Below are 27448 nucleotides of genomic sequence, written 5' to 3'. Positions count from 1 at the left end.
TAACGAAAAAATTGAAGCTTAAATCATTGGTACTCAAAGGGAAGTAAAACTCTTATCAGAGTTTGTGTAAATTTTTAAAAGTAGCAGTGTTTAGGTCGCTGAATTTTGAGATAAAAAAAAAACAATTTAACAGATAATTTATATTTGTACGATCAACTTTGATGAGGTGTTTTAACGTTAAACTTAACTGTAGGAACTTAAACGGTAATATGTAAGTACAACTAAGTACATTCTTATCTATACAACTACTTTGTAAGTTAACAATCCTATGTTAGGAACGACTAGTAGAAAGTTATATTAAGTATAAAATATTTTATGAAGATTAAAAAAACAAAAAAGGTACATAAAGTATTCCTACCTTCATTAAAATTTAAACAAAAATTGCAAATTATAAAACAAAACATTTTCATAAAAATTCGTTGTTTTTCCTTAAATAAACAGTCTCTAAAACAATACACAGTTCATTCAAATTTGATAAAATACTGGCAACTTATACACCAATAAAATCATAGAGTTCATGAAACGTCACAATAACTGTCATTTTTAGCGCGCAAATTTAATCATGTTTGTCTCTTGGAAACGAATCGGGAAGTCGGAATTCTGATATCGGTGAAATATACAACGGATTTAGTTCTTGCATGTTCTTTCTGCTTTCTTGTGCTTCTTGTACGAATTTCGCATACGCTCTTCTGTCAGATACAATTTGGGCACTCTTTACGCCCATTATGACAACTATACCCGCGGCGATAACACAGGCCATTATAACTAAAGCACTGGTCATTATTCTGGCACTAGTAGGCTGGTAACACTCTTTTGATCTGATGACAATCTCCATAGCTATCATCGCTTGAGCACCGGCGTAATACGTATAAGTGTACTCGCATTCGAGGCCGTTTTCATCGAGTCGAAGAATACACGACGTTTCAGATTCGTCAGAACTCGCTGGAACACATTTAAAATATATTTAACACAACAAGGAACAGGACAAGGAATGTTATGTGTAAGTCAGTTAAAATGTAAAGATGATTGAAATCATTTACTTAGTTTAATTTCTTAGTTGAAAAATCAGCTCTTAAACGTGAAACATGACTTTGAAGAGTAATAATTTAATAAAATAACTTAATAAAAACAAAATACAACGGATAAATATTATAACCAATCATGTTCATATTTGGCGTTTAGAATTTTAGAAATTTCTTCGTCTCGTTGAATTTCTAAAATAAATCTGTTAAGTTTGTTACGTCCGTGTTAAATGATTGTCCATTCGCGTCTTACGAACTACGTCATAAAACAAAACTTTCTCCTATTCCGCTTGAGATACAATGTTTACGGCAGCACTAAATTATAAATAGTACTTTCAGTTACATGTTTATACCATTTCCTAAAATATACTTTTATATATTGCGAAAATTCATAACCTATAAATCCAATGCACTGAGTAACTATAAGGAAATGAAACTGTTCCATTGCACCACAGTTTTCTCCTTATTTTTCATATTCAATTCTATTTTCGTATTACTCATAGCTGTTTTTTACTTCAATTTCTGTCGAAGTTATTTTGTCTCTTTTTCATTCATAAATCAATAAATATCTAGATGGTTATATGGTTTACTGCTTATTTACGTCACTTATTCGAGGAGGAGTTTTGTTGAGGCTAATGCCGCGTTATAGTTTGTCAAGTGAATTTACGCTAAAAGTGAATGTACACCTATAATTATACCTCGTTCATTCATTCTCTCGCTGACGGTATAGTTCACGTTGGCGATGTGACAGACGTCGGTACAGCTGCTGTTGAGGTGGCAGAGCACGCAGGGCTCGGCGTTTGCGCACAGCGGATTCTCACAAGTCGCGCACGTCTCGCAGAACGCGCCCGTGTACTTACTGCCATCCTCCTCCGTCATCGAACACTGGCATTGACCTGAAAAAAATGCCAAAACGCGTGATTTACCAATCAAGTATCCAACCCAAGTTTAAAAAACGATTACGTAAAAGGCTTATAATCAACACTAACTTATTCATGTATTTAGATTGTAAGCCACCTGTGAAATATATTTCTCACCACAAACACAGTCGCCATGTCCAGAACACACGTTGTCAGAGCCGGGCGCGCGGCAGGTAGCAGTGTCTTCGGGACAGTCGCAAGCTGAGCCGCTCCAGCCTTCCGCGCAGACGCAATTCCCGCACGCACATACGCCGCGCCCCACACCGCCGCATTCCATGCCATTCTCACTGGAAACACAAACAAAATTAGCTTTGGTTCTCGTTTGTTTTATTTCCAGTCATCATACAGCTTCATCCTGAACCACTTTTGGAACCTGAAAAAAATGGTCTAAACCGACTTTAATAAAAAATTGTTCTACTAAAGTCTCAAAAATCGATAGTAATAATACTTACAGACTGATATCACAAGTCGGGCACTGACAGTAGCGACCGGAGTAGCCGCGGTCGCATACGCATTCGCCGCACACGCAATCACCGGCGCCCGAGCACGCTCGCGTTGCGTTCGCCGCGCGGCACTGCGCCTGTAGTCGCGCCGACGCGGACTCATCCGAAATCGAACAGTCGCAAGATGGACCTGACCTGTTGATTACGATAATGTAAGTTTTATTTATATATTAGCGTATTGTTTACTTTACGATGAAACGAGGTTTAGCAATTGGCGAAAATCTTTTCGGCTCCCTTACAAAGAATTTAAGACACTTTTGATGGCTTAATCAGCATTGAAAATCACCTTATTCTTTACGTCAGCCATCATCTTTCATAGATAATCATTTTCTAGTTATTTTAGAACAAGTGAGGACAACGCTCCAGTTTTCCTTAACCTATTTTGTCTTATCTTGAGACGCCTTTCGTTACTTTGATAAAGTATTCCATGCGTTACTAAATAAAATTATGAAAGTACCTAGTTACTATTACGCAAAATAAGATAGGATCTTATAAAGTTTTACGCACAATAAAATGCTATATTAGCGCGTGTATTTTTCTTACCATCCTTTGTTGCACTGACATACGCCGCAGACGATGTGCGAATTAAAGGGACACGTTAGCAAAATATCTTTTTGCAAATCGCCTTCGCATTCGCAACCACACTGGATATCCACGTCCAGAGTTAGTGAGTCCTGTCCCAACTGGCTTTCTGATATTTTTATTATTTGACTCATCTGAAATAATCGTGTTAAAAGTTAATAATTTTGATGAATTGTCACCGTTGCTTTTTTACTCATAAGAGACATACTTCTCGACTTTTTTTGGTTAAAGTATTAAAAATATTCTTAAGAACCTTAAAAATTCTCGACTAAACAGTTAATATCATTACGTTTATTATTTACAGAGATTATTTTGTTTTCACAATGAAACAAGTTTTCATTTAATAATAGCTTGCCAGTTACAATAACAATAGATTACAAACCTTTTTGTACTCAGGACAAGAATCCAAACTGACATGGGCCTCATAATTCAGGGTCATACCATATTCGACGCCGGTGCACCGCGTCGCCTCGACCATTGGACCTTTCACTCCGCAGTCGGTAAAATATTTGACCTTCACGGGGCCCAATTGGGAATCGTCTTCGAAATCGACTACACTGACGATATCTTCGTATCCAGTTTTCACCAGTTTCAAAATATTGGAACTGTCACTTTCCAGCCTCGCTACGTACGTGTAGTCTTCTAATAAGCGGTGTAAACTATCGTAATGGTACTTCACGCTCTCTGTTACAGCGAATATCACGTTAACCTATAACCAAAGATATTAATTTGAAGTAAGTCATTAATTTAAAAAAAGGAAATGAGTAAAAGAATCATAACAAGTATCTTCTGTAGGATAGTGCGATAATATTTATAGTTTAATATATTTTTACATCATGAAATGTAAATATGCAATCATACCGAATGCATTATAAAAAATATTCTACCAGAAATATGTTTGTGTGAATTACAAAATCGGAAAACAACAACCGGCGGTAGTGGAAATAACAATATCTTTGCTTATTGGAAAATCTCCAACACCGTTACAATTAGTATAAACGGACTGTAAACATAGTTCAGCAATAGTTTGTTTATATAAAATATTTACTGGTACACGTAAATGCGTTGTGATCTAGTTTCTATGCGCTTTGAGACAATATTGACATATTTACCTTGTACTTATCTAATAGTCGGAATACTTGCGCTATAGACGGGTAGTCGTAACTACCCGCTTCGGAGTAATATCCATCCTCGTTAATATGACAGCTCTCGTCGTTCCTCAAAGTAGCACCACCTATAAACGACTTTACTAAGAAACTAACATTTACAGCAAACAGTGAGTCACCGCAAATACAAAGTAAGAAGTTGCAATGTTTGCAAATCAGACTATAACTATATGATTTAATATTGTCAATTTTAGCCGCGATAATGGCAACTCTTATATACGATTATTTACTTATCTTTTATTTCTAATAAATTTACCAAGTTTTCCGTCTCCTGCTGTATGCATAAGTCCGTCTGTGAGCAGTAGGACGATCTTCCTGCTCTGAGGTGACCAGCCGACTTTGTCGCCGCACGCTATCGCCTGCACCAAAGCTTCCAGCTGCGCCTCAGCGTTGTCCAAGTTTGCCGTCACCGAGCTACTGTTTACGTGTTCTATAAACTCATTTACCTAAAACAATGAAGAGAATAAGATAGTAGTAACTCGCCTCACACTACAGCTGCGAATGGAAGACATGTCTATTGTTAAAAAAAAATTACTGCCAAACTCAAGGCAACTACAGAGAGAACGTGATCTCCGTAAAAATGGCATTGATATGACGGCAAAGATCACTAAAAATTAACTATCTATAAAATGTTTTAAAATTATGTATTAAAAGCAGTAAGAATTAACCTTGTTAGTTAATGACAGATGATGTCTGTAACTGTAAGTGGCCTCACAATCCTCCTCCTCGCTGGAGCACGGGTTAGCGAGCCGGCGCGGGTCAACACTGATGTACGGCATTAAGGGCTTCTCCGCGAAACTGCCGAATCCAATTCTGAAACACAATAATAAATATAAAAAATAATGTGGTTTACGAAAATTTTTGTCCTCTTATTAGAAAAATACATAGCTTATTATCATATATCATAAAAGGTTTAAATTCTCTTGCAATCTAACATTTTTTTTAACATTTACAGGAAGAAATCAACAGTTTGACGATTTCTCAATGGGTATTAAAACTTTCCCTTTTTTGAGTTCAATATTAACCATCTAATTTGTATTCCTTCACTTGTAAAAACTCACCTAAAGTTATCAGTAAGGTTCTTCAGTAGCGCAGGTAAATCGTCACGCAGTGACACAAGAGTTTCCTTGTCGTCTTTCATAGACCAAGTTAGATCCATCAAGTAATATAAGTCTAGAGGATAATTCTTCGCAGGTCTATACGTAAATTTTATCTTACGAGTTTCTCCTGAAAACAAAAATTAAAACAGATTAAAGTAATATTTAGTTACTAAACTAGCGACAAAGCTTCAAAGCGCGGCAGTTAGAAGCTTTGTCTCTTTACGGTTCTGCTCATCTGGTAATATCACATTCATATGATACATTAAGGTTGTAAAGTCCTTATAAGACATAAACGAAAATAAATTAATCAGACTCATTTACTTGATTTAAGCGATAGTTTGATCCGCTGCGGTTGTATTTGTACGACAGCTTCTTCTTGATTAGGCTGCATATCCTGCAGCGAACGGTTCTCAGCTACCTCCCACACCGGCTTCTCCGGACGCTGGATCATGCCTTGACTGCACCCAGTCGACACTAAACTGTTTAACACATAAATAAATTTTATATTTCCGTTAGTATATTATTTATCTGTCCTTAAAAGTAGATCCAGATCGATCTATGATTCTTTATTTTAAACATCACGCTCTTCCAAATCATGTCACCCTTCACGTTGTCTATGCATCATCCTTCCTAAGTCCTTCCCGAAGTACCCCGTCTTTGTATCTTAAGTTGATCTTGCAAATGCAATGCAAATGTCGTCATCGAACGTAAACAAAACAATCGGTAAAGTTAACGACCTCATTACGTAACATACATTATCAAAAGTCGCGGTTCAGTCCAACATCAAAGCTTAGAACAATCTCGCTTTTGTTCGAAAGCGCATTTGATTACCGATTGAATGATAACATTAACCAACTCAGCGTGCGTTGAAATAAAAATGGGCTCCATTGAAAAGTGCTCTGACGTCACGTCACGAATCATGATCAATCACGCAACGTCTTGATCACTCCACGCTCAGTGGGCGAGTTCGGATCTCGGACGGAGAACGTGGGAATGCGACGTGTTTGAAAAGCTTTGATGTTCCCAAGCGCCGGTCCATGAACTTACGACTTCGCGCGTGACAAATTTGTTTTATTGTTTATTTAAAGTTTTATCGTAAGAACCGTAGTATCATCAAAGTATTTTGGTAAACATACTTTATATTGTTGGATACCATCTAATAGAGGACTTATAATAAAGCAGGAAATATACATCAACCAAATAGCCCTAATTTATTAACTGTTCGCGTATTGTATGGATATTATGGTAAATGCGAGTAATGTATGCCAGGATTAAAAACAAACGATAAAACAACCACAACAATGGTAAACAAATATAAATCCGGAAGTGTTTTAGGTTAAGGTCAAAGTTTATCTCAAACACATACCTTCCATATTTAAGTCGTGGTCAAATTCGATACATATGATTCTCTTCTTAAACGTATTGGAATAATAACAAAACTCCACCTTTCTTTTTAACATGTTGATGATGAAAAACATCTGCATATCATTAGAATCCATTCGGCTGTCTTTTGTTTTATCTATGTCGACAAGAGTTAGCCTTTTTGGAAAGAAAATAAACATAAATCTAATCGTTTAATAATTGACAACCGAGTTACTAGAACGTTATGAGAAACTGTTAATTTAATGAAATACCCTCAAAATATCTTCTTTATTTTTTCCTTGGTTTTCTTTTTTCCAATAAATCACAATAGTGGAGAATCACAGAAAACATATACAACAAAATTTTGATTAAATATAATTTCTAAACTAATAAACTTTAAGTATTAGATATAATGTTTAAAATAATAAATGCACTATTATGATTTCCGTTATCACAGTGACATGCTGTCTCTAAATGTTACACGTCGTGTACGAGAATTTCAACTTCATTAATATTCACGAAGGTGAATTATTGGCCGAACTTTCGTTGTTGCAACGTGCGTTGAAGGGATAAACATAATAATAACTGTATGCTACGACATAATTAAAATATGTGTGTTTCGTGATTGTTCTACATTTGAGATCGCATTGGCGGAGCTATGTTTCAGGTATGTACACCAAAGAATTTCTGTTATATAATTCTTGCTTTCCTTAGTATTTCAGCTTTCCCTAATATAACACATTATAAACAATGAAAGGTATCACAGATTCCTACAATAATCTATATAATAATCGCATACAGTGCTAATATGTGTTTACGCATACAACCTCAGTGTATTATCGTATGGGTTTATAAGCAAACTGATGAAGATTGGGATGCCGCAGACGAACGCTCGTAATCTCTAGGCATAACCCAGAAAGAGAGACAGACTTTAAGGACTATGTGAATTGAGTTTTTGATTGTTGTATATTGGGATGGAGATTGTATGTGAATGTGTTACCTCTCATCGTCGTTACATCGCGGTGCAGCAGAGCTGTAATAAGGGTCGGCACACCAGCGGCAGTGCGAGGCCGCCGACAGGCACGCGCCGCACTCCGCGTGCTCGATGCACACCAGCTTGTTCAGTAGTTGTTGTTGTACTGCAAATTGAAAAATACAAGTCATTTTTATATTAGAAAATACGTATGCAACTAATGCATTTTATACTTAACTATGACATAGTTTTTGCACCATTTATTAGGAAGAAAAGAACAAGGGTAATGGAAATGTATCCTTTCAGGGGAAAGAAACATATTTACTTTCTTTTATATTACTACTTTTACATGTTAAATAAATTAATAAATAAATGTTACTTGCACGTATACTTAGTGTAGTTTTCTCATACTAAATAAACACTAAGGATCTCCCTAAATAATTAACAAAAGAATGGATAATTATTGAATTATTTAAATATTGAATATTTCATTTACATTCAGTAAATATGAATGAAACGTCTAGCCGTAAAGGCGCCCTACTCGGCGCACCTGTCTTTTGTTCAAAAGCTCCGCGATGCGTAGGCGTGAGACCACAATAACCAGGTCATGGATCTCTTGCACTTGTAGCATTTGCAGGTATTTGTCATGTCATCATAAAGTACTTACTTTGATGCTTAGTGATAGTAACGTATTCCCATAACATTATCAGAGCTAAAAATCAACGTACATACATGAGTCGTCGCGACAGGCTGTTGAATAAAATGAACCCAAAAATTATTGCATAGCATCCTGATAGGAATAATTTTCTGACGGTACTAAATCAGTAATTCATTGTAAATAGCAATAGTAAGATTTGTATATCCTTATAAAATGAGGCATTTATTAAGTTACCGTACGTTTTAAAAGCTTCCTGCGACTTGGAGAACACGCCGCTTACGAAATAAATGAACGTCATTAAACATCGATAGTTGACTGAATCTAATGTTGTTGCATTAAATTTAATTGCAAGTATTAATAATGTTATAGCGGCATTAGTATTCGGAAAGGGCAGGGAAGTGGTACCAAAGCCAAACTATTATTCAAATTCACGAACCGACTCGTTCTATGGTACTGTTAATTATTTGCATTTTGTATATACATCGACCATATTAGAAACAGCGGTCATGTCTAGTGAAATACCGGAAACCGATATTAGGACGCTGATCGTACGATTTTGATTTAAAGTCAATGGCCGTATTTATAAATATTTTTAATTCATGCATAACCATAGTCACTAGAGCGAGGTTCAAACTGAAAAACTCGTTATTAACTTACCTTTTTTCATATAATAATATAAACATTTGCTAAATTAATTGTTTGATTAATTATATCCATTGAAACCAAAATAAATCAACTATAGCGACTATTAGCTTGTTTAGACTGTATGTAAACTGTCACTCGTGAATTGCAACATTTATTTGCAATACTACGCCGTCTTATTTGTGTAAAGAATTTGTTAACGCAACGCCTAACCTAAAAGGTTGTCATTTAGCCATGAATAAAAACATTCAGTACTTAAATTGTTACTTTTAAACATCCTTGGTCACTAAATTAACTATCGTACTCCGTCATTATAAACTCATTATTGTTGCAATCTACTGTTTCGCAGAATGGCTCACGAGATTCACCTAGACATCACTGAATATCTATAATTTAATTGAAACTAAAGTAAAAAATGAGTAGATATAGGATATAGTAACGGGTATTTTAATCAAATTTGAAAATTCAAACTATTGGCAATCCAAAAAAGGATATCTAATACTCGCAGCTTCAATAATATTTCCGTGACGCGAAAATTAACGCTTACATCATCTTTCAATGTTAACAGCTCGATACTACTCTTTACAATCGTGTCCCAGATATCGTGTGGGTATACATAAATTCGGAATTGGATCAGCATCGCCATTCCCAAGTGTCGCGTCCATGTTGACATAATTTATGTAGGCGTCTACATGATTATCAGTCACGCTGCAGATTACAAGTACATACATAGCTTCAATTTCAACTAATGTAGAAGAAACGTATTATAAATATTTGTATGGAACATACTAGTTGTCGCCCGCAACTCCGTCCTGACGGAATTATAAAACTCCGTAGTAAGTATCCTACGTGTGCTCCCAGACTGTGCTCTGCATCTATGCTAAATTCCAACAAAGTCTGTTTAGCGGTTCTAGAGATACCTTTTAACAAACATCCATCCATACATCTAAACATTCGTATTTATTATATTTATACTCTCCTCATAGCTCTGTCCTTATCCCATTCCGCTCCAGTTTTTGTCATTCAAATCTGTCATTCGTTACTAGGTTAATTATGTCACCAATACAATCCATCCATAAGAGCGTCGGTGGCTCAGGGGTCAAGCACTTGACTTGCAATCTGCAGGTCCTAGGTTCGAATCCCGCCATGTACCAATGTGTTTTTCGATTTCCGATTTACATAAGTATAATACATTTATCCGACATACATACGGTGAAGGAAAACATCGTGATGCAACCTGCTACATATCTGAGAAGAAATTCAAAGATATGTGTGAAGAAGTTGACAATGGCCTAATCACCATTAACTTAGGGTAGGCTCCGAGCCCCTCGATGGGGACGTATAGCTGATGATGATGACAATCCATCCATCTATTGAAAATCCTACCGATGATATATTATTTAGATATATCCTTAAACTTACACATGCCAAGAAAATTGTACGAAATTAACTACTGAATTTTTGATGTTCATTAGCATGCAAATTTTAACTTATAGGATTATCCCTTCCGTTCAAAACACCAGAGTGTGGTCGTATTAACCACATATAAAACACGCTAAAGTGGTACGCACGTGTCGGATGTTGCGACGGACAGAGCTCGAGAAATGGATACAACAAATTGATAGTATCGATTGCTAACGCCCAGTAATTACGAGATCAGTTAAGAGATTAATCTATGTTTGTTGTACCGCTCGGATCACACTTACAGACCAGTTTGGAAAGATTAAAAAACAAAGAAATCGATGTAGTTACACTAAGATGCTCTTAAAATGTAGAAACACAATTTCCTGTGACGATCGGCCGCTATGATCGCCAACCTTCGTTAGATGGCACCAAAAGAAGATCGGTAAATCTGGTTAGAAAATAAAGTTCAATTATTATTTAGAGGATGGAACAGATGGAGGCAAAGGTACACAATCATTTCATTTATATTCCAATAAGACTCAAAACCACACGAAACACCGCCTAATAATGATTAGTATAGGCCTTGTTAGTTAGTCAGAAATGTATTTTTGAAGTTTTATCTGTTATGAATTATAGCGTCATTAACAAATGCAGATGGATAGCCGTCTGCATTAAGTATCGAATTACTTTATGGAATGGTGGACATTTATATCTAAACTTTACACTTATTAGCATTTTATGTTGCACTCAGATTATGAATAAAATTTACACACACACATACAAGCATAATTTGCTATTAATGTCGTCTTAATTTCGAGATGGAATTATTAAGCTCTCTGAAAAAAATCTGTCAACGATAGATTTTGTTGTGGCAGCGAAATCCACGGCTACAATTTTTAGCGATGAAATGTTGATTGAAACAAAACGTCTTCATTAGTGATCAAGGGATCGAAAACTAATACGATAATGGACTTTCTATTTATATCTTAGTACCGAGACTTTACTGATGTTATTATAGGGCGTTTCGATCGACGAATTCGATCCTGTGTTTTCAGATGTATAGGAACACGGTGGCCTAATCTTTTAACAACAGAGACTGACGTTTTATATTACCGCATTCGTTTATATTTATTACTGTACATGCTGTCGCCCGCGACTCTGTCCGCGCGGAATTACAAAAAAAATATAGTAGCCTCTGTGTTCTTACAGACTATGTTCTATATGTATACCAAATTTCATCAAGATCAGTTAAGCTGTTCCAGAGATACCTTCAAACAAACATCCATCCAACTAAACATTCGCATTTATAATATTAGTAAGATTTATTTTTATAATTTTAGTTCTCGTGACTAAATGCATTGTTACCCACAAATCATTTCTTCCCTTCATAGTTGTAAGTATTAAATATTATATACAAAAAAATATTTAAACAACTAAAACTTCAGTTAGGAATGTATGGATTAGAACCTGCGATCTTCAGTGTAGTCCATAAACCGTAAAAGACTTCCTAGCAGAGGCATTGCCTGGCACCAAGATCAATTATCTATTTACTTCTTTCCTATCTACAATAGTAGACATTCTCAATAAATTGGTTAGTTAACATCGAAATTATTTATGTTAATCAAGTGAAAGGACAAAAGACGAGTTGGAAGAAAAGTTGTATATTTAAATTCCCTAAATAGTTGGTGTCATACGAGCTGGCGACTCATAAATATTTTCAACGCCGGCGGAGAAGGAAGATAAATTTGTTGATTTCTGTGTTCGGAATAAAACTGTCATTCCATTTGTGGATAATATTCTATTTCTAAAGCGACAGTGGACTGGTGGCAGGTGGGTTCCGGAGATGCATACATACGGCTACGGTTATTTCGGGTGCATGTTACAATTTAATGTACACAGATGTAAACTAAATGTATCCTTTGATGCATTACTGTCTGATAACGTATTAATGTAGTACACGCAATCTCTTTGAAAATCGTAATTATAGTACGTAATGGTAATATTAAGTAGTGTGTCTGTTGATTAAGAATATTAGGGTTAAGAAACTTGACTAATAGTTATAGACATAAGTGTATGCAATTTTTTGTAGATGAATTCACCGAGTTTGTTATTGCGATAGTTTGATTGTATGTCGGACCTTAAGTTGAAGATTATTATAGCTGTTAATTTGTGATTCATATATTAGAGCGCGTTCTATGAAATGTAAATTGTTATCACTTTGTCTTATCAAAGACACACCTAAAAAAATTTACAATTATAAAATTGATTAAAATCTTATTCATAAAACTCACCTTGGCCGGATGAAAATCCAAAAAATATACACAAATTAACAATACACAGCACAGATTTTACCAACATGATCGTATATCATACGCGGGCAACTAATTCGCACGTGTGTGAATCAAGCGGTATTGCGCGATCAGTTCGCGATGAGTGTGTGATAAGGGCTGATAAGGCGATAAGGGGCGGCCGGTAAGGCGCGGGCAACGCGCTCGCGGCGCGCACGCTCGCGCCTACGTCTCGACTCGCCGACATCTGCCGAACTTCTAATTTCTGGTCTCGCGTACCTTCATGCACGGAAGTGAATTAAAAGTTTCGCGGCGCGCCTCGCTGCCACGATAAGACGCTCATTTCAGCCATATCAACAGCCATGGCTACGTGCCTAATTAATTATGTTAATTGCCTAAGTCGCCTGATCTAATTATGAGAAAGTTATCAACGTTTGTTACAAAATACTTTCCAACTATCTTTAGGCTTGTTGGTTATCATTATTATGAAATTTTGTTTGGAACAGTTTATTTTTATCTACGCCAAGTTATTGAACGCTATTGTAATATTACGCATGTATGTAAGATAGACATCGAAGCTACAAGAATACATCAAGCTTTCTTCTATCTATTGCAGTTTTCGGTATAATTGCGTTCACAATTTAACATTAGACGAACCGTTTGTTATTTTCCTCCTTTTTATAAAAGTATCATTAAGTTATATCATGATTTCATTAAAATTAAATTTAAGTAATCATACCAATTCGTCTGTAATATAAGGTCTTTATACTTTATAATTTACGAGCAGTGTGAAGTCGTGCGTTTTATGGGTGTTCAATTTGCTTTGAGTAATAAACCCTTCACTGTTGACGATAGTCAAGTGTCGAAGAACAAACAGTTAAACAAACCCTTGTAGTTACTTTCTTAGTCGCGTTTTAAAATATGAATAATGTTAAAATAAAAATCTCTCAGTTTGAATTATAAATTAAAAGCTCTTAATGCATACGCTTTAATTTCACTTTTGGTAATAGTTTTCTGCTTTTAACGACATATTTAATTGGGATTGAATATAATTCATCTTCGTTACGATCCATGTCAGTGAGGAGTCACAATGAGTATTTACATTGAGGTATGGACATTTGTGTTCCTTTTTAAATTTGTGGCTTTCATCACTGTAACTAAATATTTAATACGTAAAATAATCTTAAAATTATTAACTTTCAACGACTTTTACGATTGTTTAAAAAATATGTTATTATATTTTTACTTTAAACGACCATTTAAATTCGCTAAGGGATGAGCAAAATAGTATAATTTACGTATTAATTACCTGTCCTAATTAGTAACGAAAATAACATTGCAAAATAAATATCTGCCAGTCACGCAGACGGGCACACCTAAATCGTGGTTTCTATATAAGGTCATAATGGTTAGCAATTCTTGTATTTACATGACTTATTAAAGTAACAAAATAGTAAACAATTAGTATAATACAAAATATACGCCAACGTGTCCGCAACCACTCAAAAAAAATATAGTAATATTTGCACATTGCTTTTCTGCAAGTATAAGTAAGCTACATAAACAATATTTTTTATAGTTAAGTCAAAACTAAATGGTTTTCGAGTAAAGCTCGTTTTACTGGCCCGGTTTACTGTGAAACTTGGCATCATAACTAAAGTAACATAATAATAATAACATAAACAATTGAAAAATAAAATTGGGCGGATCAGTAATCGTGACACCTTTTCAAGTGAGCTTAGGAAACATCTAAAACAAATGTTAAAAGCAATTCCGAATGGAGCCATGACCTCCAGTGGGCGTACAGTGGAGGCCAAAACTCTAAACGCATTCAAGTTTGGCTGCACACGTCATCATGTAGACCGTAGGCGGCGATTGCTACTCCTAGTTTAGTAATAGATGTTTTATTATTTGGTATAAATGGTTTAATTGCGCAATCACGAATTACGTAATAGAACAGAGGAACTTATGAAAAAAAATCTTTAAAATCGTATAGGTAATTAAACGTGTAAAAGTGTCCAATTATATCGAAAACAGTCAATAATAACTTAAAATAACAAAGTATAGCACTAGCAGGAATACTCCAATGGAAAGTAGCTAAAAATAGTAGCTACTGTGATTAAATAATGGAATTTAACAAAAACAATGTGTGCACGAATGTACTAAAACACAAGTTGCCGTTTAAGTGGGGTTCAATCTTTCAAACGTTGAAGCGTCAAATAAATGCCTGTCTAAACTTATGTAAGCGAGTGTACTTAACACCTTAAAGCGACCTCTTTCTCAACTCAGTGAGCAATTGAATTGTTTACATAGCTCTTGTTATTGTGTTTACATGATATTGTTGCTTAAATGTTGATTATTTTAAGCTTGTTTTGCCGCCGTTTACTTAGTTATTCCAATCATTTTGACTGCCGCGAGTATTAACTGCTTCCTGTCACGGTCGCCACTCTGAAATTAAATTAACTCCTTATCAAACGTAGAGAATGCCTCTCTTTCAACATTAACATAAACTTGAGTTTTGTTTACAGCAAAGCTATAACTAGGCGGCAAAGACTTTTGTAAGTAAGTATTGTCACAATCAAAACGAATTATCTTCGTTGATTTAATTTTTTTTCTCGGCAGTCAGTCGTTAATCGAAGACCTTAAAGCGACATTGTTGGTCAATTGTTTTTTGTTATCGCTTGTACTTTTAAAATTCTTTAACGATGAAATCTTTGAAACATAAATAATCAGACTAAATCAGAATGAAAATAACTTTATTGTAACATTTTAAAAAATAACTCTTATATTTCACGTCAATACTTTCATAGTTTCATATCGTCGTTTGCGAGTTTCCAACATTACGTATAGATGGTTAACAGGTTGAAACCAACAGTACCCATGTTCAGCTTTTCCCAGCCAAGTATGTCCATTGGGATCTATAAGGGTCAGATTACCAACAGGGCAATTATCCACAAACTCGCACTGCAGTATAGTGCCGTCTGGGTAGTAGTATCTACCGCGGCCGGTATAGCACCAATCCTTCAGCAGACCCTGGTACCTGGATCCGTCCTGATACGATATCATCACCTCATCGTTGACGCCCAACTTATCGTTCTCCCAGTAACCAGCGTATGCGTCACCTTCTGCGGTTGTATAAATTCCAGGACCTGGAAAACATTTTAAGAGTTCAACTAACATTCAGAATTGTTAAATATTGAATTAAAAAAGTCCCATAACTTAGATTGTTTGAAACCTACAAGGGACTCCACTAAACGAATCTGTATATGGCAGAACACAAAATCATACAAGACATAAATCGCAGTAACATTTATTCCATACGTTCAGTAATTCGGACAACCGGCAGCACAGAGATTCTGTTCTGCTTCACATCACATCTCAGATCATAGTAATTAATCTTATGGTAGTTATAGAAGTACTAGAACAATAGTATGAGGAAATTGAAAAAAAAAATGAAATGAAGTAAATAGAATAAATAGAATAAATTCATTCAGCTAAAACGAAATATTTTTGTCACGGATACCTTTTAACACGTTTTCCCACATCGCCGGGCGCCAATGCGATATCGGAAATTCGGTTCGCTCTCGATAAGAAATAAAAAGGAATCATTTACCGACCGGACACCTTCAATGGATCGGAAGTCAATACGTATTTTTTAGTTAAATGTAAATTCTTTTCAAATTTCACTTTCTACAATTTCAATTATTGTTTATCTGTTAGACATAAATTGGATACGGATTTGTGTGAGGCCGGTGGATGCAACGCTTCTTGTAACCAGAGCGTAACAGTCGACATCGCCGGAATAGATGCAGTACGGTCCATTAAACACCATTTTATAAAAGACAAAAACATTCCGTCCTGCTTGGCTGGCTTTCAAGTTTAAAAACATTAGCCACGAACAACGAGATGAGATTAAATAAAAAACTAAGGAAATAAGATCAATGACCTTTGAATCTCTTAAGATTACGATTATCTTTTTGCTAACATAAGTTCGTCTACGAACAGACGCGCATTAAATTGTAAACATGTCCGGAAAAAGAATCCTGTATCATTACACCTTCACGAAGTCAGGAACTAAACTTTTGTCATGGATTATTACAATCTTATCTTACTTATATTATAAATGCGAATGTTTAATTTGATGGATAGATAGATGGATTTTTGTTTGAAGGTATCTCTAGAACGGCTGAACGGATCTTAATCAAATTTGACATACATATAGAACTTAGTCTTAAAGAACACATAGGCTATCAATTATGTTTTTTTTTATTCTAATAAATAAATAACGTTACCATGCATTTTGATACTTCTATCTTTTTTCTTCACCTCAAAAGAACCATTGTAAGTATCCCCAGTATCATGTACAAAGAAACCTTCGTCTTGTATCACAAGTATTTCCTTTGCTTGTTTCTTAGTATCCACAGTTGCAGTTTCAGAATTCTCACCCGATTCGGTCATTTTGTTGAACTTTAAAAATATGTCTTTTACGTATTGGACTTCTTGTATGAATTATTTTACTTTTATTCAATCATTCATACTTGCTTCGGTCTTTCTCTTCTCTTGTAACCATTTACATTCTTTCTGCTACGCCCTTATTTTCCATATCTTACAAAGTACCAACATAAGTATATTTTTCATCCAAAATTAAAGTTAAAATGATACCTTATGCAAGATACGAAGTGTTGTTTACTTTATTTTTTAATTTATAATATTAAAAATGCGAGACATACAGTTCAAGGTCGTGTTTTTATCAATTATTTAGCGATACATTTCACATAAAACACATTTTAAGGTTGACATGACATGTCGTCCATGACACGTTTTCGTTTCTTTATTGCACGCGACTTTGTTTTCGACCATGGCCTAATATAATTATTGATCATACTTATGAACTATTATTGCTTTAGACCGCGACTTTGTCGGCGGTGAATTAAAAAAAAACAGTTACTTATGAGCTTATCAAGACTGTAATCTATTTCTGTTCCAAATTTTATCCAAATCGGTTCTCTTGTCTCGGAGTTATATTAATATTATAATTGGGGAACATCAGATCAAGAGTTCCCCAATTATAATATTAAAATTTTAAGGCTTTATTTACGTGATCAACTTGTCAGGCAAATGGTTTCTTGATTAATCGCTTGACTTAATCTACTGTATGTGAAAAAGATAATGCTCCACTAAGTGACCTCTATCCAAAAGGTAGTTGTGGGAACGGAAAAATAAATTAAAAAAACACTACATAATTTTAATTAATAAATTTATTTTACTAACATCCATTTAATCTTATTACAGTTTCGCAGAATTAATACATAATCAGATGATCCACCGCTTGGGCGCCATTTTGTTTTATTTACATCGACCGTATGACGCGTATTCGCAACTTCTACATTACTAAAGGAAATAAATAATGAACTGATTAAAAATAAGTGATTCAGAAAATCAAAGGCGTCATCAAAATAACCTTCTAATCTCAATTTATTACAAATCAAAATATGGAACAAGATTTTCCAGTTAATATTTGAATTACGTCGTCAAATAAACTTTAGAGCCTATGCGTGAGTTCCCTTTACCGAAAAGGTATAATACGTAATACATTTAATTTTGTATGATTTTCATTTTGTTTAAAAACGGATAAAAAATGTTTTACAAAACATGTTCCTTCAGTGGAAACTCAGGACTTGACTCCGATTAAACCAGGTCCTCAAGACTCAAAGCATTTCAATCTAACGCTAACGGTTATCGTTTTAAAATCTCAAATAGCAAAATATAACAGATTTCCGCTCCAAATTTATATGGGGATTTAGACTTTCAAATCAAAAAAAGAACAGTTTTTTATAAAAAAAAATGATATCGCAAATAGATGCTTAAATAAATATGATTTTCTCTTGATCCTTTATTTTGATATTCGTTGCTAAATCACAATCAACAATTAATATACCGAGATACATACATTTATTCAACTATCTAATATATTTCTATAAGTTCAAATGAACTATGAAATTAAGTCACTGCATGAAATCTAATAAATTAACAATGATAAATTAATCACCCTCATATTAACTATCTACACATCCTTCGAAAAAAAACTGTTTTTTAATAACCATAATTAAATAACCGTACAATACTTTCATATATATTTTTTTTATAAAGTAAACGTCAAAAATAACAATGGCGAAAACATCATTTTGAAGGACATGACTTTATACAAATAATACAGCTAATTGGATAAGAATAAGAGCTAAAAAGCTTGTAGTCAAACCAAACAAAGAATGAATGCCACAGATAAACAAAATTATAAATATATACAATCATTTAAAAACTAAACATTTTATTTGGAAAAATGCACGTTAAAATTCACTAGTAAAGGGGTTTCGTTAAAAATCTATATACCGTGTTCTATATGCTTATCCAAACAGCTGATGTTCTAACGCCATTTTCAAAGAATCATGTTGGCGGGATCTTCTAGATTGTCTTTGAGCGCCTTCATCCATTGCGCGCCCACCGCACCATCTATCACTCTATGGTCAGCTGACGCAGTGAATGTCACGAATTTGGCAACTCGGAACCTGAAACGTAGATAACATTCATTCTAAAACTGCCTTTTATTCCATTTAAAATTGGACAAAGTGCTTTAATTTTATTAATATTATAAATTCGATTGTTTGGATGGATGATTAAAGGTATCTACAAAACGGCTGAACGGATCTCGATGAAATTTGGCATACATATAGAACATAGACTGGAAGAACACATAGGCTAACTATTTTTTTTAGCACCGCGCGGAATTTGTCGTGGGCGATAGCGAATTTTTTGTATAAAATCTAAAAACATTTGATTTAAAAATTTTCCATTTCTATTAATTTGAAGTAACATATTTAAAATGTTAGTAAGAATAGAATACATACCCTTGTGGTTCATTTTTATCAGGGATTACTAGTTCCTGCAAGCCTCCACACGCTAATATCAAAGACTGTGGCGGGTTGATGATGGCGTTGAACATTGTTATACCTACAAAAATCAATACTCGAATCAGATAAAGAAAAAGGATCAGAAAACATGACACAAAAAGGTTTTTTACACTTCAAGAATACACCTATTGAACAATATAAAAGTGCTATATTGTTGAATTAACTAACTAGGGTGATGCAGCGACCCAATGTAGGCCTTGGCCTCCGAGCTATAATTGTAAAGAAAATTACAAATGTGTAACTTTTTGTTCCCTGAGAATTCAAAATGTAACCGATTTTAAAAATAATTTTAATAACAGCAACTTCTATCAGAGGCAAACTTAGAATTAAACTTAACTATTTTAAATGCCTGTTTGTCGGAGAAAGACCAGGAAGTAGTGTATACATACCATACATTCCAAGATTGGAGACGGTGACAGTGCCACCCTGATACTCCTGCGGCTGCAGCTTGCCGTCCTTCGCCTTCTGCGCGAGCTCCTTCACGGTCTTTGAGATGTCGATGACACCGCGCGAGTCCGCGTTGAACACTATGGGCGTGATCAGTCCGGTGGGCGTGGCCACCGCTACGCTCACGTCTACGTTGGAGAATCTGTTAATAAAACATTTATATTAGATTTAATTTTAGATCTTAAATTTCATATGTTTGATATATTGATTGTTTTAACAAAATTGTCATTTTACTTACTGTCTAATGAAAGATTCCATCCAATGTGAGTTAGCGGTGGGCACGCGCTTGCAGGCGGACGCTACGGCCTTCACGATAAAGTCATTCACTGAAATCTGTAATAAAAATAACAGTTATTTACAATCAAATATTATGTAAGCAATCTAAATACACTGCATATTAAAAACTCACCTTAAGCCCTGGTTCTTCCTTCGCCAATCGTTCATTGATGTCCTTTCTCATTTTCAGCGTCTTTTCAATGTTAACTGTAGCACTGAGCTGGTAATGAGGTATAGTTTGTTTAGCGGCGGACAGTCTCTTGGCTATGGTCTCCCTCATGCCCGACAGAGGGATGTCGAGGAAGGCGGCGCCCGGGGTGGGGGCGGGGGCGGAGGCAAAAGCCGGGGCAGCCACGGCGCCGGCTGCAGCGAGTGGCGCGGCGCCTGCGAGGTCACCACTCTTTAGCGACCCGTACAATCCAGACCCCTGGCCTGTGCAAACGGCACATGTCAGGTGTCAAGCTATAATTGTTACTTTCCTTCACATTTACCATATCACGGTCTACTATATATACCTTAATATTGAATTTTCGAGTGAGAAATTAGTTAATAGTCGCAAATGATTTTCTAAATACTTACATAATATAAAATATCAAGATAGAGAAAACAATACATAACACATAAATTATATAATTTTGTTATTTTTTCATTAGAAACGTTAACTTCTAAGTAAGTTAATAATATTACAAGAATATATTCTTGAATAGGCAGTGATACCTCCAAGTCGTATGTTTCTGAGTTCAGCCAATCTGCGGGCCATGGGACTGGCGTATACTCTGCCTTCAGGAGCAGCGGCGGCTGCAGCAGGCGCGGGGGCTGCAGGGGCTGCGGGACTAGGGGACGCGGCGGCGGGGGAGGGGGGCGCAGCCGCAGCGGGTGCTGGCGAAGGCGCATCCGCAGCTGAAAAGTTATAACAAAAGAAAAAATTGATGTAAGTAGAAACTAATTTAGTTTCAAAATCTATTTTGTTTAGAGATGTTGCCAATTTCACTAAAATAATCTAAAATAGATTGACTAAATACCAAATAAGTTACAAGTTTTTAATTTATTCATGCAAGATATTTAATGTTGGTATATAAAATTACCTTTGGCGGGCGCTGGTTTCGCAGGCGCTCCTGTTGCTGCAATATGTTATTCATTGTGTTAATTGTTCATGCAAAAAATTAAAACCACCAACAAACAAAAATGACAGAAACAAAAGATGCTGGTTAATTACCCACTCCATTTACCTTCTATACAAACGAATAATAATTTAACTCTAAATTTGTTAAAATGAATTTTTATTTGTCATGTTTAAAACATGTTCAAACTATAACTAAAGCTTTGCCTAAATTATAACAATTCTTGTTATCTTGTTTACATTGATTATTCCTGACAACTAGCATAATCATTGCGAAACTGTTAACAGTCTTCATATAAATCACACCCATACAAATAAAAAAAAAATCACATATGAAAAGAAATAAATACATACAATCATCTTTGAAATCTTTGAATGCGGCAACATCGGCTTGATTTTCCACAATAATACACAGTAGCTTGCCAACAGGGACACCCTTTGTGCCTTCGGGAATTAGAATTTTTGCTAGGTAACCTTCTTCAGGTGTTTCAAAACCCATTGTCGCCTTATCTGTTTCAATCTCACAGAGCAAGTCACCTGCAGAATATAGAAAGTTAATTGCATTATCACTATATAAATAGTATTTTAAATTTTTGTTTGATTAATGTTACCTAAAAATTCCTTCACTACTAAGAAGACTAATAACATGAGAAATATACAGCATAAATAAATTTGTTAATGATTCTTCAGTTCATTATTATGAAAGAGGAGTTTGGATGAAACTAGAACCACCCATTTTTTTACCCAAACTCTTTAAAAAATTTATGCATTTAGTAAATCCCTGCTCCTACATTTCTTCTTCAACTTTGAACCCTCAACTTTATTTTATACCATCATATCCATGTCTTCCATAGACCCTAGAGGACTTCCGGACCACATTAGCAATCGTTGAATTAAAATCTCAATTCATCTACCTTAAGCCTCATAGAAATTGTAGTTAAATATCCAAAGACATATTGAACTCCAAACAGTTATTATATCTATTCAACATTATGTATACTATGTTGATCTCATTTTTATCTTTATAGCTATAATCTATGACAGAGATAGCCTATTGGCTGTACTACACACAATGTGAAGGTAAATTGCCAACCTTCACTATGCTATTTACATAAAACAAACTACCACCGTATCACTTGCTTTTTACTACAGAGACCCCCATTGACAAGTTCATCAACAGAAAGTAACTTTAATTTGATATCTTTCTTGAAAATCAAAAAATTGAATTTATAAATGCTATAAAAATCCATTATCTTAGGATTTGTTTTACATTTTTTTTATAACATAACGATGAAAAATTATCATTGAGGTGATCATCAAGACCCTTTGCAGTAAGATTAGTTTGGGTTTAATTAATATATAACTCTTTTCATCATATGGGTTGGCTTTGACACTAGTAATTAAAGCTAATAACATATTTAAACAAATTTACCTTCACCAAGCTTATCTCCTTCTTTCTTTTCCCATCTCACAATGGATCCACTTTCCATGGTAGGTGAGAGAGCAGGCAGATTTACCTTGTTGTGGCTCGGCAAATCTGAGTAGTAGCGTATTTGAGGCCTCCATTGTAGTGCCAATAACCCACTCTTCGATTCTGAGTTTATGAACCTAAAAGTAAATCATACATTTTGTAACACAACATATATTTTGAAGATTTGTATTGCTCACTGTATTAATACTAAACCCATGTTTACTCAAATATCTGTAACAATTATTATAATTACTTTTATCTCGTAAAATTACAAGGTAAATTTTGCACATGTTTCCATCTGATGACATTAATCAAGGTAACACGATTTGACGTTTTGGTTATGCAATTACCGCCGACAATCAGAGTAACTTTAATAAACTACACTATAAATAAGCACTTGAAGATTTAATAAATTAAAAAATATTTACACTATTTGATGTAATAACATAAAGAATACACTTACTTATTGGAACTTTTCCTCCTGATTAATTCCGTGGTCATACATCTCGTAAGATTAACGCGAACAGCTTTTTTCAAGCTTTCGCTCAAAACTTGGTTTCGCACAATAATCGTTCGCAGCATTTTGTATATTGATATATACTAAACTATTCCGTCCAGTTAGTCGGGACGGTATTATAGAAAGCCGTAAGATCGACCTTTACAAATTTGTAGGTCGTTGAAGTGAATCCGTCAACTCAACGGTCAATGACAAATTGACAAATGACATTATCGTGCTCGTGACAGTTTTTGATGTTGCTAGTTAATAAAAAGGAAAAATAATATAAACTTAAACCCATAACATAAAGAAAAAAAATGTTATAAATCATTGACAAAGTGTTTGCCCTACTTCTGAAACAATAACTTATGATTTTAAACTTCTGGATTTCCTCTTACAGTGAATTTAACTGCATCGTAATTCAATTAAGTTGTGTCCCACTTTAAAAAAAAAAGTCTTAACAATCTATGGAGCACCTGTCGAAAAAGTTTTTGATTTGGTGAAGTGTCAGTGTCAAATTACTGTCATTTCTCTTTTTCTGTCAAGTGTTGTGTTAGGAAGGTTATTTTACAATGGTGAGAATTTTAATTTCAAAATATTTCATTAATCCACTATCGTTTTAATTTAAAATAAGAAACATTTTAGTGAATATTGTGTGTTTTCAAAGTTGTGCACGATATTTCAACATTCTCAAAGTAAATCGATGAGATACGATATGCCAATTTGTTGTGATGTTTTCAGGCCAAACGTACGAAAAAGGTTGGAATTACCGGCAAATATGGAACTCGTTATGGAGCCTCTTTGCGTAAAATGGTCAAAAAGATGGAAGTGACACAACACGCAAAATACACTTGCTCTTTCTGTGGAAAGGTAAATAACTTTTGTATACTTCTCACAAAATCGGTGTTCAGTCTAAAAGTACCATTGGTTTATTATTATTAAAAACATCTAACACAATAAAACGTTGCATACATTATTCATCTCGTTACCCCACATACTAAATAATAATAATAGATGCAAACACTGTATTTCTGGGAATCCATTTACACCATATTGTTTGAGGTAGTGCTTTGTGAAGTTACGATTCCTATAAACAATTGCGATACTACTCAAACTTTAGTATTACTTAAAAGTTACCGTAAAGTTTGTGTTTTATTCTTTTGGCTGGAATGGCAACTAGTGTTAATACACATTGTGCTACTTGTTTATTGCAATTAGGAACGCAATCTCAAGCCACTGACTAGAAATTTAGTCATGTGTCATTTTTACTATGTGTTAAAAATCATCAAGCCACTTGTGTTTATAAAACTAAGACTTATGTATTGAAGCCTAAGAAATTATTTTACTATGAGTTAAATTACTCAATAGATTAATACACTTTCAGGATGCCATGAAACGGTCTTGTGTGGGCATCTGGTCGTGCAAACGGTGCAAGAGGACAGTAGCCGGTGGTGCATGGGTCTTCTCTACCACAGCTGCATCATCCTGCCGTTCCGCTGTCAAGAGGTTACGTGAAGTCAAGTAAACACCTAGACTAAGTTAATAAACATTTAAAAACTATTTACTTGGTTTATTTTCATATTCCTAATTGATAACATATATTTTTTAGCTTTTATGGTAGCGTTCTGACTGAGCTTAATTTGAATCACTGCTACATTTATGAGTAAGCATATGTTAATGCTTAATTGATTTATCATTACATTTTATTAGTATAATTAAAATTACTGTCTTTAATTCAAATATTAAGTAACTAAACAGAAAATGACAGGTACATCATAACCCAGTGTCAACATATTGCTGCAAACATAGCTTTGAAAATAGCAATCTTGGTTTGATTGACATAATACTTTTTATCCTTGGCAATGACAAAATATGTTGTGATAGCAGAACATTGTTTATTTTAGGTTTTAAAATTTATCTGGTATTCATGATAAGATATAAACAATTTACAGAATGCATTACAATATTGCAACCCGCACTTGGCCAGTGTGGTTGACTATGGCCTAATCACCCTTAACTTAGGGTAGGCTCCGAGCCCCTCGGTAGGGACGTATAGTGAGCTGATGATGATGATAAAAAAATTTGCTCTGAAATAAATGAATACTTGTATTGTAAAAATATTTATTGATATGTTTTAATATTTTATAGCACCAAAAGGAGATATTAAACTAAATTTTGGTACATTAATTTATACATTTCAGAAATAAATGAATGGATAATATGTAGACATTTAATAAATGTTAGAAAAATAACACAAACAGCACAGTATTACAAGCAGATTCGTCAAGAGGTTTAGTTTAAGTATACAAGTCTTTTTTATACAGTTTGAGCATTCATTATAATACTAAATAGTACATGTATGTATATAAATATGTACATATATTAATCACCTAAGTCACTATCCTTATCACCGATGGCATATAAAACATGGAAGGCTATACCTAATAATGCTGTACCTAAAAGATCACCTAATGCTGTTAAATATGGTATAGCAGAATTATCAGGATCCATCCCCAATTTCCACATACCCACTACCATATAGTGACTTATTGTTAGTAAGAGAAATACTTGCAGGAGAGCAGCAGACATATAAATAAGAATAAAAATTGGAGTTAAAGAAGTGTGTCCAGCCTTCAAATATTCAATTGTGTGAATAAATATTAGTTGACTGGGGATCACCATAACCATAAGTAGCTTTGTAGTGCTGCTCAAAACTGAATCCATTTTCTGCCCAGTGTGCAATGATGTTGAGAGTCTGGATGCATGCACTGCTACCATGTTACCACCTATCCCATTGATAACCAACTGAAATACTGCAATTCCTGAATAATTTGACACAGTATAATCTAATATTAATCCCCCCGCGCTACTTATAACCATTGCAGACACCACAGGAACCCACCCTTCATCTAAGGCTTGCCTTGTAAATTTATTTTCATATGCTATGTATCCACAAACTGGCACTAGAATTAAACCACCAATTATAATAATAGAAGGCAGTATAATACTTGAACCAATTGTCCTATGTAATAAAGATGCTATCCAAGATAAGAGTGCCAATGTTGTTAAATCACCTAGACTTGCTGCTATAGGTGTAGCCACATTATCAGGATTTATGTCCATGTGTTTAGAAAGCACTATCACACCAATCATTATTAAACCAAGCACCAAACTTGCAAATGAGGCTGTTAGAACACTCGAAGCACATAGTAACATGGCATGATGTATATCAAACTGGCCATCCGGTATCCAACCCATAGCCACTGCAGCCATAGCAGCTAAAAACCCAACAAGAACTGCTTGACACTGAATGAGACACATGTTACCCACAATCAAAGTACTAAGATTGCTATCAATGTGTCCTAAATGTGCATGTGTTGATAATCTTGATGCTAGAGTCATTTCTAAATTTCCTTTTAATCCCAGAAGTGCTGGAACTAAAATGTACACTTCTGACACTACTTGGAAGACATCCCAATGTTGTACTTTATCAAGCAACAAACTGGCTGCAACCATTCCATATCCGGCGAGCAGAAACGACACAAACATTTGAACTCCTGCAGTCCAAGAGTTTTCATATTTTGGTTCGGGCGGTTTATTCGAGTTCGCAATGAGCCTACACGCATCTGCGTGAACATCGGTCTCATTTGTACTTCCGGAATTCCTTGGCATTCTAGTATTATTCTTGATTCTGTTCATGATGACAAAATATATAAGAATTAATAAATAAAATACCAATAAAAGTATAGAAAATGATGACGTACTATATAGGGCATTAAAGCCGCGCCGCTTCTTCAATAATATCCATGTTCATTTAATTACTATTAAAATACCATCTTTGAGTTTATTTGAGCCAACCTCTACAACAATTTTTTCTCCAGGCAAGTGCACTACTTTGTATTTTATAGACACAACACTACTATAAATTTCAGTTAAGCGCCAGAGTTTACTTAATTTATTAATATTAATAAGAATTTTAGATTGAGATATTGGGTCTAGACATTAGGCTGATTTGACAAGACAAGCAAAGAGTATATAAAATAAGAGACG

At 34.7% G+C, this 27448-nt stretch overlaps 5 protein-coding genes across 10 annotated transcripts; 1 reads left to right on the top strand and 4 right to left on the bottom strand.

The window, feature by feature from the left end:
* Positions 1 to 78: 78 nt before the first annotated feature.
* Positions 79 to 12849, bottom strand: LOC106126884 (Integrin betanu subunit). Of its 2 annotated transcripts, XM_013324787.1 has the most exons (13): positions 12624 to 12849; positions 7656 to 7794; positions 5615 to 5772; positions 5255 to 5420; positions 4862 to 5006; positions 4450 to 4639; positions 4140 to 4261; positions 3410 to 3736; positions 2989 to 3161; positions 2395 to 2580; positions 2060 to 2229; positions 1721 to 1918; positions 79 to 942 (listed from the first exon to the last, which is right to left on the bottom strand). In XM_013324787.1, the coding sequence occupies exons 1-13, from the start codon at positions 12688 to 12690 to the stop codon at positions 557 to 559; spliced, it is 2427 nt and encodes an 808-aa protein (XP_013180241.1). In that variant the 5' UTR covers positions 12691 to 12849; the 3' UTR covers positions 79 to 556. The 2 variants fall into 2 exon arrangements, with proteins under 2 accessions (XP_013180241.1, XP_013180242.1); XM_013324788.1 differs by lacking the exons at positions 7656 to 7794; positions 12624 to 12849 and adding an exon at positions 6660 to 6881 and having other exon boundaries at positions 80 to 942.
* A 2510-nt stretch (positions 12850 to 15359) lies between these two features.
* On the bottom strand, positions 15360 to 17442 carry LOC106126630 (phosphatidylinositol 4-phosphate 5-kinase 1). Of its 2 annotated transcripts, XM_013324376.1 has the most exons (3): positions 17283 to 17442; positions 16913 to 17087; positions 15360 to 15769 (listed from the first exon to the last, which is right to left on the bottom strand). In XM_013324376.1, exons 2-3 carry the CDS (start codon positions 17076 to 17078, stop codon positions 15411 to 15413), a joined length of 525 nt encoding a protein of 174 aa, XP_013179830.1. In that variant the 5' UTR covers positions 17079 to 17087; positions 17283 to 17442; the 3' UTR covers positions 15360 to 15410. The 2 variants fall into 2 exon arrangements, with proteins under 2 accessions (XP_013179830.1, XP_013179829.1); XM_013324375.1 differs by having other exon boundaries at positions 16913 to 17442.
* Positions 17443 to 17863: 421 nt separating this feature from the next.
* Positions 17864 to 23630, bottom strand: muc (dihydrolipoamide S-acetyltransferase muc). Of its 3 annotated transcripts, none has more exons than XM_013324632.1 (10): positions 23366 to 23630; positions 22864 to 23039; positions 21786 to 21968; positions 21397 to 21432; positions 21029 to 21211; positions 20445 to 20743; positions 20274 to 20368; positions 19978 to 20177; positions 19526 to 19628; positions 17864 to 19186 (listed from the first exon to the last, which is right to left on the bottom strand). In XM_013324632.1, exons 1-10 carry the CDS (start codon positions 23482 to 23484, stop codon positions 19057 to 19059), a joined length of 1524 nt encoding a protein of 507 aa, XP_013180086.1. In that variant the 5' UTR covers positions 23485 to 23630; the 3' UTR covers positions 17864 to 19056. The 3 variants fall into 3 exon arrangements, with proteins under 3 accessions (XP_013180086.1, XP_013180088.1, XP_013180087.1); XM_013324634.1 differs by having other exon boundaries at positions 20445 to 20695; XM_013324633.1 differs by lacking the exon at positions 21397 to 21432 and having other exon boundaries at positions 23366 to 23629.
* Positions 23631 to 23935: 305 nt separating this feature from the next.
* On the top strand, positions 23936 to 24958 carry RpL37A (ribosomal protein L37A). Its single transcript, NM_001312548.1, is given in 3 exon segments — positions 23936 to 23973; positions 24140 to 24268; positions 24783 to 24958. Coding segments are annotated over 3 exon segments (273 nt in total). The 5' UTR covers positions 23936 to 23970; the 3' UTR covers positions 24924 to 24958.
* A 731-nt stretch (positions 24959 to 25689) lies between these two features.
* LOC106126548 (solute carrier family 41 member 1) lies at positions 25690 to 27448 on the bottom strand. 2 transcript variants are annotated; one of them, XM_013324264.1, is made up of 2 exons: positions 27163 to 27448; positions 25690 to 27089 (listed from the first exon to the last, which is right to left on the bottom strand). In XM_013324264.1, the coding sequence occupies exon 2, from the start codon at positions 27068 to 27070 to the stop codon at positions 25781 to 25783; it is 1290 nt and encodes a 429-aa protein (XP_013179718.1). In that variant the 5' UTR covers positions 27071 to 27089; positions 27163 to 27448; the 3' UTR covers positions 25690 to 25780. The 2 variants fall into 2 exon arrangements, with proteins under 2 accessions (XP_013179718.1, XP_013179717.1); XM_013324263.1 differs by having other exon boundaries at positions 25690 to 27448.

This window comes from Papilio xuthus, unplaced genomic scaffold (assembly GCF_000836235.2).
Source record: "Papilio xuthus unplaced genomic scaffold, Pxut_1.1 DF824992.1, whole genome shotgun sequence".
NCBI classification, from domain to species: domain Eukaryota; kingdom Metazoa; phylum Arthropoda; class Insecta; order Lepidoptera; family Papilionidae; genus Papilio; species Papilio xuthus.
Note: the sequence above shows the minus strand (reverse complement) of the source record. Positions and strands in the feature narration are given on the sequence as shown.